The sequence below is a fragment of the Coturnix japonica genome, unplaced genomic scaffold (assembly GCF_054131305.1).
Source record: "Coturnix japonica strain WE unplaced genomic scaffold, WE-NBRP24 Scf039, whole genome shotgun sequence".
NCBI classification, from domain to species: Eukaryota; Metazoa; Chordata; class Aves; order Galliformes; family Phasianidae; genus Coturnix; species Coturnix japonica.
Genome location: NW_028188942.1, coordinates 3,579,233 through 3,595,232, shown reverse-complemented (window position 1 = coordinate 3,595,232; position 16,000 = coordinate 3,579,233). Strand labels below are relative to the sequence as shown.

Sequence of the window (16,000 nt, the reverse complement as noted above, 5' to 3'; positions counted from 1 at the left end):
CTGTCTGGCCTGAATAGCGGTTCACAAGCCATGCACAGAGCAAGCTGCACGGAAAGGGAAAGAACTACCGACTAGAGCAGTGCTATTGAGAACTTTATGTATCATTTAAAAACCAAAAATGCTGATGTACGGTGAGGCTGGTGACCCAGAAATCAGTGTGAACTTTCTATCTCTGACCTTTCTGAGTTAAAAATAGTCCTCCAGAGTTCTAGGCAAAAATTCCCTTATGCTGCATTCTGGGTAGTTGTCACGGTTTAAACAAAAATCTACCTGTGTCCATGACAGGGGGCCACAGGCAAGCGAGGTGCTAGAAGGAGCTGAACCTCTGTCCCAACTACTTCAGAAGCAGCCCAAACCCCCTCGTACATGGCTAAGATCTCCTTCTCAGTTGGAGTGTAGCACTCCTCAGACCCTTTATATGCTCAACTCCAAAGTCCCGGGGGTTGGCCTTGGGTTTCTCCTAAAGCTCTTTGCCACAAACTCCAAGTGGGACCTTTCTCTCCAGCAGCAGTGTAGAGGATGTTCTTTACATCCTGTCCTGTCCGTACTGGCCCCAAGGCCACGGCACGGGCTATCTCTTGTTTTCTCTGCTCAAAAGCCTGCTGCTGCTCAGGACCCCATGAGAAATTATTCTTCTTCCGTGTTACCTGATAGAGGGGCTTACTATGTGGCTGTAGTTTGGGACATGCATTCTCCAAAAGCCCACTACTCCCAGAAAAGATTGGGTCTCTGTCTTGTTGGTGGGAGGAGACATAGCAGTGATTTTTTCAATCACATCTGCTGGGATGTGTCGATGCCCATCTTGCCGTTTTACACTTAAGAACTGGATTTCCTGGGCAGACCCCTTCACCTTGCTGCGCTTAATGGCAAAACCAGCTTGCAAAAGAATTTGGATTATCTGTTTTCTTTTCTTGACAATCTCTGCTGCTGTATGGCCCCATACGACAATGTCATCAATATACTGCAAGTGTTCGGGAGCAGTAAAATTATTCATGCTTTATATGATGTTATGATGTGGAATACTGATAGCAAAATTACAAAATTATTAAACCATGACACCCTGGTATTTTTCTTTTTTTTTTCTTAAATATTTTCCTTTTTACTATTTAAATGTTATGGGCACATCTTGTAGAAACACAAGGCTGTTTACAAAGAAGTGCATGCTGTGTTCCTGTATGATGAGCAAGATACATCTATTCTTCATCTAGCAGGAATAGTTGCTGAGCCTTAAGAACAGTTTCAGAAAGCTTTGGGAATTTGGGCATTTTCCTTGTTTCTGCAACACAAAATGAAAATTTACGCTGTATTACAAAGAAAAGGGGAGTCCGAACTTGTACGTTAAATTTGAAGGAGATCAATCTGGGGTAATATTTAAAAAAAAAAAAAAAAGGGAGCGTGGTCATCAAATACTATAAAATATATTAGCTGTTACTAGAATGCCACTTATCTTCCCCCCATACGAATCACTGTCGTGTTGTATGTGAATTTGTGAGGTGGGTTTTGAAGCTGAAATTAAAAACTTCTTGTATGGCTGTCTTCATAGTGGCTATCCAGACTATCTGTAGAAATAACAGCTATTATGTAGTCAGCTATTCACCAGTTTTAACTGATTATAAATTACGTTTCAGGGTGGAGAACATAGCATAGTGCCTGACACCTGTGTTGATCCTGAGGGCATTCTTGATTCTGTGCATTATGATGTCATGGATATTAAAGAGCAAGCTGAGGCAGCACATAGTTCCATTGTATCCCTGGGGGACCCGAAGGAAGATACTGGCTGGTTTGAAAAGCAGCTGGAGAAAACTAACTTTGAACTGATGGAGACCAATGAAGAGCTAACAGAGAAAAACACCAAACTACTTAAAACTGAAGAAGAGCTGATGCAGAAGAACAAAGGTGAGTTATGCGATGTGAAAGGTAGAAGACAGAAATAGTTCATTAATCTAAAAGAGAAATAACCAGTTTGAGTAGGAATTAGAGGAGATGTTCTACCTTTGGAACCATAGCCTGTAGATAAGTGATAGTTTGTTCCTTGTGTATATTCAGGTTCAGCAATTCCACGGTTTTTGGTTATTTCTTTTCTTTTTTCCCCCCTCTCCTTTAAACTGCAACTAGCAGCTTTACGCTTTCATAAGTATGGGGTTAAATATATCTTATATATCTATATCTTGATTTTTACTTTTATATTGCAATCTCTACTCTTCTTTGTCTTGTTGATGCAATGTTTTCGTTCCAAGAAATATAGAAAACTTTTGAATCACTCCCAATAAGTGAAGACCACATGCAAATTAATTAATCTGTTCAAAAGCTACCTAAACATTAGAATATCTGGAAAAATTGATTACTTAATAAACTATCTATTGGCTACTTATGTAATACAATCTTTTCTGTGTGTTACAGACTTTGAAATGCAGATGATTAAATTGGATGAGTCTGATGAGCAACTTAAAGAAGCAACTGAGGTAACTTTATCAAGAAGATGTTGTGTAAAATTGTTTTAATACCAACTTGTGGTAGATTAAAATGCTATTCCAGTAGGCTCCATTAATAGATTTCTTACCGAGCTTAGCTTAACTGAATTTGCCTTTAATGCATTGTGTAATTCAGCTACTTAACACTCCATTAGAAACTGATGACTGAATTTTTTTTATTTTTTATTTCCAAGAAAATGAATGCACAAAATGAAAGGATTCGAGAGCTAATGGACATCGTGGTGCAGAAAGATGACATTATGACAGAGCTACAAGACTTAAAATCTCATTTAGAGGAAAAAGTAAAAGATTATGTGAGTTTTACACATCTCCATATCCTTATACAAAAAAAGAAAAACACTAATTCTATGCTTGTAATCAACACATTTTTGGAAAACTGATTTTCTGTATGTAGCTGGTACTCTCTTGAAATTGTAAACAATTCAAATTTATCTGAAGGTAGTTGTTGTTAACACAAACAACAAAAATATCAGTGTGTTCCACTAACTCCTGCCTCACACTCCTACATCAGAGGAAGAGCAACAGTAAAAGTATGTTGAGTAGAGTTGGAAGTACGAGTATGAATGGTCAGGATATCTCCACATTCTATGCAGTCCATAAAACTTTATCCTGACTAATGTACTGCGAGCTACTGAATATGTGAAGACTAGCTTGATTAAGTATGTGTGCATACCACTTCTGGTGGTTTTTGTTCATTTTTTGATGTTTGGTAGCCTGAAGTAGCTCTGAAAACATTTATAGTTAATTCTGTCACTCAGATCTCTAACCTTGTAAGCTTAGCAACTTGACCCTTCTTAGTCTTTGACTGTCTGCATCACTACAACTTAGTATTTCCATGGTATTAAAGCTGACTGTGATGAGTAGTCATGTCCTCGCCTATTACTTCTTCCAAGAACAAGGCTCCAACTCTATCTGTGAGATTGTGTGGCCTGAACACTTCTGAGGCTTTTCTTTTCATAAGTTACTAAAGATGAATAATCAGTCCTTGGCAGTGCCAGCATGGCTTAACAATCGTCATCTTGTAAGTAAGGAAGCTTCACTTGTGGTCAAGGACACAATCTAAAATATGCGTGACAGAGCTGACTAAGCTTTAAGGTTGGATTCTATCTGTCACGATGAAAGTGATTTTAGCAGCTTAGCAGAAGTGTGATGTGATGAACTTGTATGAGAGCTGACCATTTGCTCTTTGACCATGTTTGTAATTTTGTTGACTTCTTGGAAACAGGAAATTCTTTGATAAACTGGTAAACGCTTGATTGTGTGCAAGTCTTTTACTTTGTAACCTGCTAGGCTCTTGCTTTCCCTTGTATACTCTACCAAGTATTGCACTTGTCATTATCTGAAGGTGTACTTGTTGTGTCTGCTATTGAAATTTGTAACTGATGTCTATAGAGTCACTGGGTAAATATTTTAGCTGTATGGTTTTGTGTAAATATTTGCCTACAGAAGATTACTGAGACTTAAGTGCTCCTTTTGTTAAGCTTCAATGTAACTGATCTTATATCAATACAGGAAAAGACTGCCTACCATTTAACTACCATTAAAGCAGAACCGGCAGAAGAGAACACTAATAAAGGAACTGAAAGCAGCCAATTTTCAGTGCTTTCAGTTAAAGCACTGAAACAAGAGAAAACTGAGTTGGAAGTGGGAAGAAAGCGCAGTACTGATGAAGATAAGCCTACTGTGGAAGAGCCACCTCCAAAGAAAGGTACAGTTTCTTCCATCGTTGAACAGGGTGTTTTCCAAAACAATAAATTGCTTCCTATTCCGGATAGGAAGCAAAAGGCTGTGAAGCGCGTACCTTATGGTATAAGGAGAAAAGCCACTGTGTTAAACTGTAAATAGAAGTAACTGTTATGTAAATATCCCTTTTTCAGAAGGTCCTATGCTGTTCATTTTTGAATGCTTAAGAATAAAAGTTTTTTGCACTATTTTTTTCCTTTTTGCTGCTTTTTCCTCATCTGTTGATGCACTTGCAGATTTGGTAATAGTTTTAAAGCAGTTTCTTTAGGATTGTTTCAACTGCTGTTGCTGATCTTCTGAGTAGCATCAGTTGTTCAAGTGCTTTTGTTTGTTTGTTTGTTTGTTTTGCTTTTCCTGAAGCAACTATCAAAATTGTTGACGACCTGCTAATTGCTCGCTCATGGACAATATTTGAGCAAAATGGTTTGGATAAGCTCTGATGCATTTAACTTCACTTCTGGGCACAGCTGAGCATCAGTGTTCCTAGAATTACGGAAGGCATATACAATGTAGAAGGGAAAATCTAAAACTTAGCTGTAGTCCCTTCCTTTCTTGTATTCCTCTTGCAAAATATGTGCAAGGGAGAAAGTCAAGGCCTTCTTTGGATGAGATGCTGTTCTTGGATGATTTGTCCCTGCTGCCTTTATTTGGCATAAATATTGAATCCTAATGTGACCACTGAATGGCATCACATATAAGCATCTTACCAGAGACTGAGGGAGGGATGTGGACTCCTCCATACTCCAAATAGTAGTGGGTTTGTTATAATCATATGACCAAAGCTCTCATTTAAAAATTAATGACAGCAATGCTCCACATAGGAATTAAAATGGGTAGCTGATAGTCACAATGTCAGCATGAAGTTTTCTGTTAAGAAGTACTGAGTATTTAATCATGTTAAAATTTTCTTCTATTTGTGAGTATTAATAGCATCCAATTTCAAAAACTGCTTAATATATATTCTTTAGCTGTGTTAAATATACACAGTAGAACAATGAGCACAGGTATGTTGTGCTGGTTCTTTTGTAGAATTAGTTATATAAGTAGCACGAGCAAAAGTGTTTTAGGAGATGCTAGGTTATCTCAGCTTCAAGTTCAGGGTATTTACACCATTCTCTGAGCTTTTAGGTCTTGTTTCCTATGCTCTGTAATAATGCTTTTTCCCTACTTCCTGTGTAAGGAGCTTCTAGACTGAACATTACACATCTTCTCCCTAGTCTTATTTATCTTGCTTTAGTGCTTGCTTGTTGTTTTCAGCATAAAGTGTTTAGATTACTTATAAATCATATTCCCCTCACTAGTGTTGCTGGGAGCAGCAATCAAAACCAAAACCTGGTTTGGGGTGGAATATGCCACTGCTGTTTCTTCAGTATGACTTTTAAATCAGTTGAGGGCTGTATATAAAACTCGTTAGATGAGTTAAGAGGCTGTTTCCATGCAGTACATGTGAATCTGTATGTAATGTAGGCTGCACGTGGGCGCTATAAAATTCTGCATTTCTGTAGTTGTAGTAATAAAAGGACTGTACAAGAATCACCATGGAATATATTGTTGTGGTGACACAATCCCTAGTAAGTCTTGACTTATATTTATTTTTTTTAATACTTAAAGTATGCATATTATGGAATGGACGTAACTGGATTCTAAAGCAATGATGAAATACAGCAGAAGTTGCTTTTGATAGAAAGAAAATGCTTGTGATTTTAGCTAATTGCTCACCAGTTAAAGAAAAAAACAGCCCCAAGCTAATGGAATATTTATGGAAACTTGAATCTGCAAATTTGTACAACTTTATGAGTGAACTTTATATGCAAAAGAGTAAGTGTGGACAGAAGTAGGAATCCTCATATTTTGTTTAGAGATCAACTGAATAAGAGAGACAGATATCAACACTTAAGTGATCAACTTGTCCAGGGTTTTATCTTTCTTTTGAAAGTAAGAGGACTGTGAGTTTGAATGAGATTTCTTAGAGAACTGTTTATCTACCATTTAGATGTAGATGGAGTGATTCCTGGCTGCCTTATAGGGATTGCTGAAGCACGGAAGATAGAAAGAATACAGCTGTGAATTATCTATCTCATTCCCATGTTTCTTAAATCTAATTAGAATTTCTACTGGTGTGGAGTGGAAGGTTTGAGTAGTGCCATGGTAAAAGTGTTCTTCCAGACTGAAAACCTTTTGCTGTTAATTCTGTATAGAAATCTGAGGCACCTGATTACGTGTTCAGAGGACTTTAATTCCTTCACTAGTATCAAATACTATGTGATGTGAGGGCATGGCTTGCATATTACGACAGTGTTTCACTTAGAAGTTGCTACTTGGTGTTGTGAACTGCTATGTAATAATGATTTTAATCAATCTGAGCTACATTCCTTTTCCCTTTTTTTGTTTGTTTGTTTTACAGTAGTTGTAAATGAGAGAAAGAAAAAGAACACTGTAGAGCAAAAGAAAATTGAACACATGAAACAAAAGTGCTCCACGTACCGAAAGGAAGTACTAGCACTGAGGGAAAGAACTGAAATCTTGGAACGTCATTTAGCTGTGCTTGAAGAACAATGCAGAGGAGAAAAAAATAAAAAAGAAGATTTCAGTAAGCAGGTAACAAGCCTGCGTATTGAGCTTTCTTTTTCTGAAGAAACAGCTGATGCCCTCCGTGAACAAATTCTGCAGGGTCAAGCTGACTATCGGGAAATTGCTTCTGAACTGGATGAACAGAAATCTATAAATATGACACTAGAAGACAAAAATGCGCAACTAACTAACAACATAGAAGTTGCCAAAGAATATATAATTGATAAAGTGTCACAAGTAAAAGAAATGCGGACCAAATTAGATGAATTATACAAATGTCACTTAGAGTTTCACGCCATCGGTACTGACTTTGTCAGTGTAAAGGATTCCTCAGACTCTGAAAAAGATGAGACAGGGACATCTCAAATTAGTTCTGCATGCATTCAGTCACAGACTACTTCCATCTCAGATCTTGTGCAGGACCTCTCCTTTAACTATAGTCTTGAAAGGATTTGGGAAGTATGCAGAAGTATTGTTGATGTTTCCTCACAAAAAAGTCAGCACATCAAAGCACTGCTTCAAGACAATGAAAACCTAAAGGCGGGAGTGAATAATGCTGAATATCATAATCATCAACTTGTAATGAAGCTATGTGAGATTACAACTCCCACTAGTCAGGAAGATGATCTTGTGAATCAGTTACATGAGGAAATAGAAAAGAAAACTCAGGAGTTTGAAGAAAAGACTGCAGAAGATCAGAGAGTGATTGCACAATTTCAGGAGGAAGTTGCCAACTGTGAGGTAAAAATAAGAGAGCTTGAATATCGCCTGGAGGCTTCCAAGACAATGGAAGACAATGTGTCAAAACTCAATGAATAACTTAAAGAAAAAGAATCTATTATTGTTAATCTAGAGACAGTTACAGCAACTCTGCAGGAGAAGTCTGCTAATGCAGACAAAAAAGTTGAAGAGTTAAGTAGCAAAGAAGCAAATCTGATTCAAGAAGTTCTGCAGCTTAAAAACAGCTTGGAGCAGATGAAACATTCTCTTCGGGAAAAGGAAAAGAGTGAAATGGAGAAAGTGCAACGTATAGAATCGTAAGTAACCACTGAGTTAACTTAGAGCCCTTTGAGAATGAACTAGAGTTAAAAATAGTTAATGGGAACATCCCTTCGACTTAATGCATTTGCATGCTTATCAATGGCCAAACTACTACTTTAGGATGCTTTGGTATGCTACTTGAGTTCCAAGGGAAAACAGGAGTGTGCAAGGAAATAAAGAATAATATGGGGATTTCTGGTGGTTTTGTTGTACATCCCTCAGAATAGCATCTGAATAATTTATTGCTTCAGCATCTGATTATGAGAAGCAAGCTGAAATTCAAATGTAATTGTTTAAATCTTGTCACTGGTCTAGATAGATTTAAGAGTCTATTTACAAATAGAAACCAACAGGCAGGGCATGGATTAAGCTGTAATTGCTGTTTCCATGAGATGTGTAACAGTAATGTTCTTTGTCTCTTTATTTTTAACATAAGGCTAGAAAATATTCTTTCTGAGAGTTCTGCCCTTGTACTGAATTTGAAAAAAGATTTGCAGAGGAAAGAAGAAGAGTATGCAGATCAAAAAGACAAACATTCTGATGCCGAGAAACAAATTCAGCAACTACAAAGCGAGGTTTGTAGTCAACTGAGATATTTTTTTCTGTAAGATTATGCTTGGCTTTCTGCTGTTAAAACTTCTCAAACTTTAACTATGAAGCTGGAAATTTCACACTAGTGTGGCTAGCAGCAAATCTTAGGTAAAGTTGCCATTGAAGCTCTAGAGGGAACCAGAAGTTAAAACATGGTTTCGCATAGATAATGAACAGAGGAAAGTAAATTTGGTTAGTAGTCTGGAATAAGGTTTGTGAAGAGAATAGCTAATCTGCCTCTGGAGGGGACTTGTTATTATCTCTAAGTTACTGGTGACTTGCCATTGGTATCCGTGGTAACTCCAAAGCCTAAAACCTAAGTCTTGTGAAAAAACGCTGATAACTGGGAAGAAGAATGCTATTTACTTGAAGAGAAATAGACTAATTTCCAGAGGCTCTTTAATATAAGCATGTATATTTTTTTTCTTCAATTTCAGCTTCAGTGATGTTAATAGTTAAAATTTAATTATTAAACAAGAAGATATCTTAAAACCCATTTTGCAGGATCTTAGTCTGAAAGTTTATTGGGTGTGCTTGGGGTGGAAAATTGAAGCTTAAAAATGAATTCATGTCTTCCTTGGTAACCTTGCACTTGCTGTCATTTTCCTACTCAGCACTTGTTTGTGAATTCCTCTTTATTTAACAAAGAAGTATTTGGCCAGGTTGGATTACAGAAGTCTTTTAATGAACCGTGAGCTGTGCTTACATTACAGGTGTCCATGATGCGTTCTGTGGAGGAATCCCTCAGGAACAAGATGGAAGAACTTGAAAGGATTAATAACCAGTTTAAGGATGAGCTGGATTATAAAGACTTCTATATCCAACAACTTAAGCAGGTATTTTTCTTGCTCTTAATTTTTATTAAATGAATGATGCAGGTTTTCCAAGCAACAGGAAAAAGGTCAAAAAAAAAAAAAAAAATTGGAGCAAAATGAAAGTGGCCAACTGAAATTAGCGGTAGACCATGAAAGATATTCAAATAATTAGTCACTACAGAGCACTGGCAGATTGCTTTAAATACAATAATCTGCATAGTAAATACATATGTAATACATGCATGTAACCTGATCTTGTTGAGTGACATCACGATATGTTAATTGAAATGTCTTACCATAAACTCTTTTTATCAGCTTGAGTCCTTATTTATGCTTTATGAAAAGCTTATTAATTCTAGGCTGTCTTAAAGATTCTGCTTGTTTCTACTGTGTATGCTTTTCTTTCAACATGAAATATAGGAGTTGGAGGAAAAGGACCATAATATTCAAAAGTGGCGTGAGGAGAGAGATCAGTTAGTAGAAGCTTTGGAAGAACAGCTCAAAACTTTGGCTTCTATTGCCATACAAAAAGAGACAGAAATAGCAGAACTGAGACAATCTGCCTTAAAGGATTCAAGCAAGGTCAGCTCTCCTTTCCTCCTACCTGATTAGCTACCCATAAATTCTGTAAGACTCCTGTACCTGCTCTTTGTATTTTTGGTGTGCTTCTGTTCTTGAACACTGTCGTATTGACATGTGCAACTAACCAAAAAAAGCACCAGCTTTTATTTTTGTTCTTCAGAAACAGAATTTATGTTAATTACTAAAATTTCAATTTTTTCAGTAGTTCAGATAAGCAGATGTCAGTTTGATGCTTATGATCCTACAATCATACTGGACATCTGTAGCTTTTTCCGATAATTCACAGCATTTCCGGATCCCAAGCTAGGCTCAATACTCAGACAGTAGTTCTGTCTCAGGTTTCTTACTTTCTTTGCTTTCTCTGAGGTAGTATCTACAATGGCATGAAAAGACAGAAGGGGACGTGGAGAGAGATTAAGGGAAGCATCAAAAAGCAGAGGGGGGATGATCTCTGGAAGTTGCATTTCTGATTTCAACATCCAGCTTTTAATCAGGATAGCCAATATAAGCCGTAGCATAGAATTTCAGAAGCTAAACAGAAGACTAAATGAGTTGTGCTCTTTTGAGAATGTTTGGATTCACTTTCTCTGAGAAGAAAGATGTTCTCATAGCAAAACTTCCCCTACAACTGCCGACTTTCTCACAGTACCGAGGATTTGGGAACAAATAAAAGCTCGGGTTATTATATCTTAAGGGAGATGAAGGCTGAAGCACATAAGTAAAATAGAAGAATCAAAATATATTGTATTACAACTTCCCAGGCAATTCTGTGACTACTGCACTTGTAACAGTGACCATACAAATCCGTGAAATGTTACTGTTCTTGAATAGTTAAGTGTTCTAGCCTGCAATTCTAAAACTGATGCTACTAAGTAATTGCAATACTGCTTTGTGTGTGTTAATTCCTTTTGCCAATCCCACAACTCAGCAGTTTTTACTGTTTATTAGGATAATGCAACTGTGATAGAAGAGTTAAGAAAAGAACTGGCTGACAAAGATGACTTTATAAAGGAATTAAAACAACGCATTAACCACAGTAGCCCTCAGACTTTGCCAGAAATACCTTTACTTGAAGAAAGACAAAGTAGAAGGAATGACTCTGTAAATGAAAAGGTATGATTATATTTATAGAAAGTCAGTACTTAACATCTTGTTAACCCCTTTTTGTTCTTCTGTTTTCCTAGGAGATACTGGAGCTGGAATCATTTTTCTTAGCATATAGTCCTTTAACTACATATTCAGTGATGAGTACTTGTTGGTTCTTTTTGTCTTCCACTCAAACATGAGCTCTCATCTTCTCAAAAATATTTTATTTACTAGAACACCATCTCTCTGTGTACATTATGGAACTTTTCCATGCAGTTTTCCATGTATTCGTATGTGGATGCTGAAGATTAGGCAGAGGTTTAGCCTTTGGTGTTCTAACATAGCAGCTGTGAGCGTGCAGAGTATGGGGGGAATGGATGACAAAACGACCAGCATTACAGATTTTGTCCCTAACTAATGTCTCGCTTTCTCTCTTTTGGAGGCAGAATACTGCCTGAGACTTTTAGTGAGACCCAGTAGGGTGTATCTGAAGATCACACAATGAATAGATGTTACTACCTTCCCACACTTGTGCTGTGTTTCAGCTTACGTGTTCATGTGGCGTCTGAGCTTGAGGTTTTACACTGTAACTTTAGAAAACTCGAGATATTTTGGAGGTCTAATGCATAGCCTAATCTTTACTCCTTTTAAATATTTACAGCCTAGGAAACAATAAAGCAAAACAAAAACTGGAGAAAGTATTCCATTAAGATGCAAAGCTGAAGACAATTATTTGTCACGTCGATGTACTAGGAGCCTCACTTCATTAAATGAATCTGAGGTTAGTATGAAACTTCAGATCTGAAAATGTTGTGATTGTATTGCTTTTGATAAGGAATGAGTAGGAAAAGATCTCATGTTCTCTAAACAATTCCCAAGTTTTAATTTATTTATCCCTTTCAAGGTGATCAGATCACCTGTTTTTATAGCCTTTGATAGGAATAAAAGCTGTTGAAACAATTGTGTGATGAATTTTTGTCAGGTGCTGTTGAAAACTCTCCTCATGTTAATGCTTATGAAGTGGCTCATGATTAGATAAGTTACTTGGAAAAAATTCATGGAGCCACTGAAACAGGCGCAGCAAATTGAACTTATTTTCTTCCTCTGCAGGATTTCTGGATATTGTTTTGTTAGCAGATGATGTTAATCATTCCTATATAAGTTTTTAATTGCTAACTTTCATAAAATAGCAGTTACATATATTTTAAAAACAAAGTATTTATTAACCAACTTAATTCTTGGAAATACAGTGGGTGGTGATACTCCATTCAGATTCTTAGCAGAGCCTGATAAAGTGGCTCTGACTACTTTTTGTCTTTCTACAATTAAAAAAAGCATTAAAAACAAGCATTAAAAAATGCTATTTCTACCTCAGTAAAGTAGTTGAAGAATTTAATTAATGAACTGCTTTAATGAACAAAACTAATAGCCAAGCTCAGTGATAATGGTTTAAGAGAAGGGAATTTCTCTTAACTCCATTGTGTATTTTCTTTGAAACCTGTAGACATAAATCAGCTTTTTAGACATCATGAGATGTCTAATACTGATATCTTAATGTCCTGTTTTTATAATTGAATGCTTATTTATTATTTGATTTACAGTGGAATAGTTACCACTAGCAAATACTTCCCTACTATTAGCAAAAGTGTTTAAAGTGTTCACTTTTGTGACATCAGTTGTTCTTTCCAAAAGAATCATGGCTGAAACTTGTCTTATTTTCCCAGGATTTTGTGAAAAGTGAGAACACGAAAAATACAAAATCTGTCATGGCTTTTAATTCACCCTCTGCAAGTGACGAGAAAATGGTTGTTTTTTGTTCTAGTTTTGAAGCTAGCTTGGGACTTCCTGTAATTGTGTGGTCACACGAAAGAAGCAGTGTCTTATCCTTATGTGTATACCTGAATGGGAATCTTACATGCTTATGAGCTCTTCCTATTAAATTCCATAAGCTAACCAAAGGGCAAGTCAGTCTGTCCCCAGAGCGTGTAATGGCTGTACTGTGTAATGATTTGGAGGGAAGGATATTGCACACTGAATAGTTGGGAAGAGAAGCTTTAGTGTATTATCGTGTGCTTTTGTAAGTGAAGCCCTTGTATTAAACTAAGGTTCGTATCATTAATATGCATGGCAGTTATTAAAAACAGATGTTCACATGTGATAGCAGTATCCTTGGCATGGTCAGAGTATGAGTAGTAGATTTTTCCCATCTGTTGTCTTCTGTTTTGTATGTTTGTTTATTTTATGTAATTAGAACAGCTTATGTAAGAAACAACTCCACAGCTTGGGAGCTACTTTTAAAGAAACTACTGCCTTATTAAGAAACTTTAAGAAACGTATGCCTTGAAATAGCTGAGATTTTGACAACTCCCTAAAGGGTATAAAATTTTCTACATTACTTGCCATTGTGGTATCATCAGCATAATGAACAGAGGTGTCAGTAGTAAAGCTCAAAATGTCAACTTAAAATAACGTTGAACTAAAATGAAGTTTAAACAATGCTCTTGTTTCACATGTTCACATCTCTGTTGAACAGAAATCCGGAAAAGACTACTTCCTGAGAAAGCGAGTACGTGCTTCAAGACTGACTAAAAAGAAGGATGAAACACTGCAAAAAGTTGGAGATTTTATTCAAAGCTCTCCTTCTATTATACACTCTAAAGGTTGGTGTAGAATAAGTTTTATTCCATGTTTTCTAGACATTGTAGAATGGCTTGTTTCTGCTGTAGGCTATTAATGTATGTGTTCTTAGACTTGTCTGCCATGTTAAGTTGTCCTTTGATTTATGAAGTAAATGCATTTATTCGTCTCTTCAGAGATTCATTATTACATTTGTGAAAACCTACAAGTATACAGAGAAAGTTGGTTCTGTCTTGTGCTTCTGTCAGCACGAAAGTTAGGCCTGTTGTTTAACTCCTGCTGAAGTTTCTGACTTCCAGCGACTTCTGAGCCATGATTGTCTTTCATACTCCATTTTAATGTGTGGTTAAAGTTGCCGTACCTGAACCTATAAACAGTTTCAGCTATAGAAGCAATAAAGAACCTCGATGAACAAATACAATTTCTGAGTATTTTCACTTAAATTTTACGTGTCATTTATAAACCAAGTTTGTTATGAAGCTTTTTTTGCATTCAGTGATTTAAAGACTCACAAAACCAGTAAGTTGATTGGTTTATGTATCAAAACAAATTTCTTCTAGCCAAGAAGCTGATGTCAGCAGTAAGTTCTCCTAAATCAAACGAACCTGAAAGTCTCGAAGAAGGAGAGACCAAGCCAAAACGATGCAAAAGGAAGCTGTATTCCACTGTCGTTTCTGGCCCTCTAGATATACCTGCTTCTTCGGTAAGTGATTATACTGTAGTCTTAGCTTAAAATAAACTACTAAGGAGTCCAAACAGACTGGAGGTTTCATCTATTTGCAAGAGGAGGTTGAAAGTACTGAGGTATTTCTTTATTCTACCAATTCATTCTTGTTGGTCTTCCTGCTGTTCTGTTTTAGTTTGTCCTCAAAAATCTCTGTGTTTGGCTGGCTTACAGTTTACTAAGTAGGTGATGTAGCAATCACGGAGATGTCTTCTAATTTGGAATCATAGATAATTTCAGTGTGTTGGAGTGGGATTATTCTACTACACGCTTTTCTAGAGCACAACTTAGACAGCTTTTTAGGTATGCTTAAACTATGATCTCCTGTCTAAGACAACTTGCAGAGGATCTGATGTGCCAGTTTCATGACTCTGTCGGCAGCTATTGTGCTAAGAACATTCTTGCTCTGTTGGAACTGCATCTTTTAATTATATTAGAGTCCTTTTTCTGTTCAGCATAGTGATCATTTGCCCATACTGTAATATCCCTCTGAATTTTTTGATGATTTGACGAATGATAGGAGCAGAAACCAAAATGTTATATTTTTTTTGTTAGAGGATGAAGAAGATGAGAATTTCTTTTCTCACTGTAGTTCTGAGAACATGGAACTGAACCGAGAACTGAAATTCTGGGCAAGTCATAGCTACAGGGATTGAGGCTAAAAATGTTTTCTGAACGCTTCATGTTTCACAAAACAAGTACTATAATACTCTTTTGAAAACAAGTATTTCAAGATGAAAGCTGCCTTCAGGCTTTCCTCAGATGTGTGTGCTTTTTTAAGATAAACAGGATTTTGTACATTCTCCATATTTGTTCCTTGTGATTAAGCTGCATTAAAATGATCTCGGTATCCCATAGTTTTCTGAATAAAATATAATAAGCAAATGCCATTCTGAAATCCATTTAGGGGAAGAAATATGTTTGCGTGGGTCAAGAAGAGCTTGTCAGTCTTGTGTGAAAAGATGAGTAACTTTTGAAATGTTTTCTTCAGGAATCTGAGGAACAAAAGAAGGAAAGTGATCATCTGATCATCAAGCGACGGCTGAGATCCAGAACAGCTAAAAAACCTTGAAGAAGCGTGTTTGTTCCCCTTTCTCAGGACATACTTTTATCGTATTATTAAAACTGGTTGTTAATAAACAGTAACAGTTACTCCGTTGTGTTCTTAAATTTGTATATAGGTGTACAGTGTCTCTCTGACAGTTTCAAACTGACTCCATTGAGGCTCAAATAAATACAAGCTTTCTTAAGCTGTGTTTGGATTTTATTGTGGTTAAGGGTTTATTTATTTTTGTCTTGCCTCCCCTGTATAGGAACAGTATCTCTAGGACTGATTGCTATTTACCCATTGTGCAGTAATAACTGTACTTGTTCAGGATGGCCTGGCTTGCTTTTTTCACGTGACTGGTGTACTTAGCAGAACTCTGGCAGAGAGAAGAGCATGAATACACATTAATATTTATGTATACTTAATTTTTGGGCCTTTTTAAAGAATTTTCTTTGGAGAGAAGATGGTACCAATTCCTCTGTGTGGAAGAAAGGTGCTTTCCCTCACTTGTGCAAATTCAGCTTTAAATTAATAAACTTAGAAAAATAAACCCAATACATTTGGGGGGAATTCTAATATCCCAAATACTGTTCTCCCCCTCAGTGAGCTTCAAACCTTTAGATGCTGTTGGATGAATTAGCTGAAAGGTTCTCAGCTGGCAGTATGTCCT

The 16,000-nt window shown here is 36.7% G+C and overlaps 2 protein-coding genes across 3 annotated transcripts; both read left to right on the top strand.

Annotated features, from left to right (window-relative positions):
* Positions 1-1,639: 1,639 nt before the first annotated feature.
* LOC146753282 (kinesin-like protein KIF20B) lies at positions 1,640-7,625 on the top strand. The gene is made up of 5 exons (XM_085530927.1): positions 1,640-1,896; positions 2,401-2,462; positions 2,666-2,785; positions 4,005-4,200; positions 6,640-7,625. The coding sequence occupies exons 1-5, from the start codon at positions 1,704-1,706 to the stop codon at positions 7,623-7,625; spliced, it is 1,557 nt and encodes a 518-aa protein (XP_085387053.1). The 5' UTR covers positions 1,640-1,703.
* A 135-nt stretch (positions 7,626-7,760) lies between these two features.
* LOC146753281 (kinesin-like protein KIF20B) lies at positions 7,761-15,502 on the top strand. 2 transcript variants are annotated; one of them, XM_085530928.1, is made up of 9 exons: positions 7,761-7,843; positions 8,284-8,422; positions 9,152-9,274; positions 9,674-9,835; positions 10,784-10,948; positions 11,583-11,702; positions 13,455-13,581; positions 14,119-14,261; positions 15,274-15,502. In XM_085530928.1, the coding sequence occupies exons 1-6, from the start codon at positions 7,782-7,784 to the stop codon at positions 11,595-11,597; spliced, it is 666 nt and encodes a 221-aa protein (XP_085387054.1). In that variant the 5' UTR covers positions 7,761-7,781; the 3' UTR covers positions 11,598-11,702; positions 13,455-13,581; positions 14,119-14,261; positions 15,274-15,502. The 2 variants fall into 2 exon arrangements, with proteins under 2 accessions (XP_085387054.1, XP_085387055.1); XM_085530929.1 differs by lacking the exons at positions 7,761-7,843; positions 8,284-8,422; positions 9,152-9,274; ... (1 more) ...; positions 10,784-10,948; positions 11,583-11,702 and adding an exon at positions 12,509-12,726 and having other exon boundaries at positions 15,274-15,498.
* The last annotated feature ends 498 nt before the right edge of the window (positions 15,503-16,000 follow it).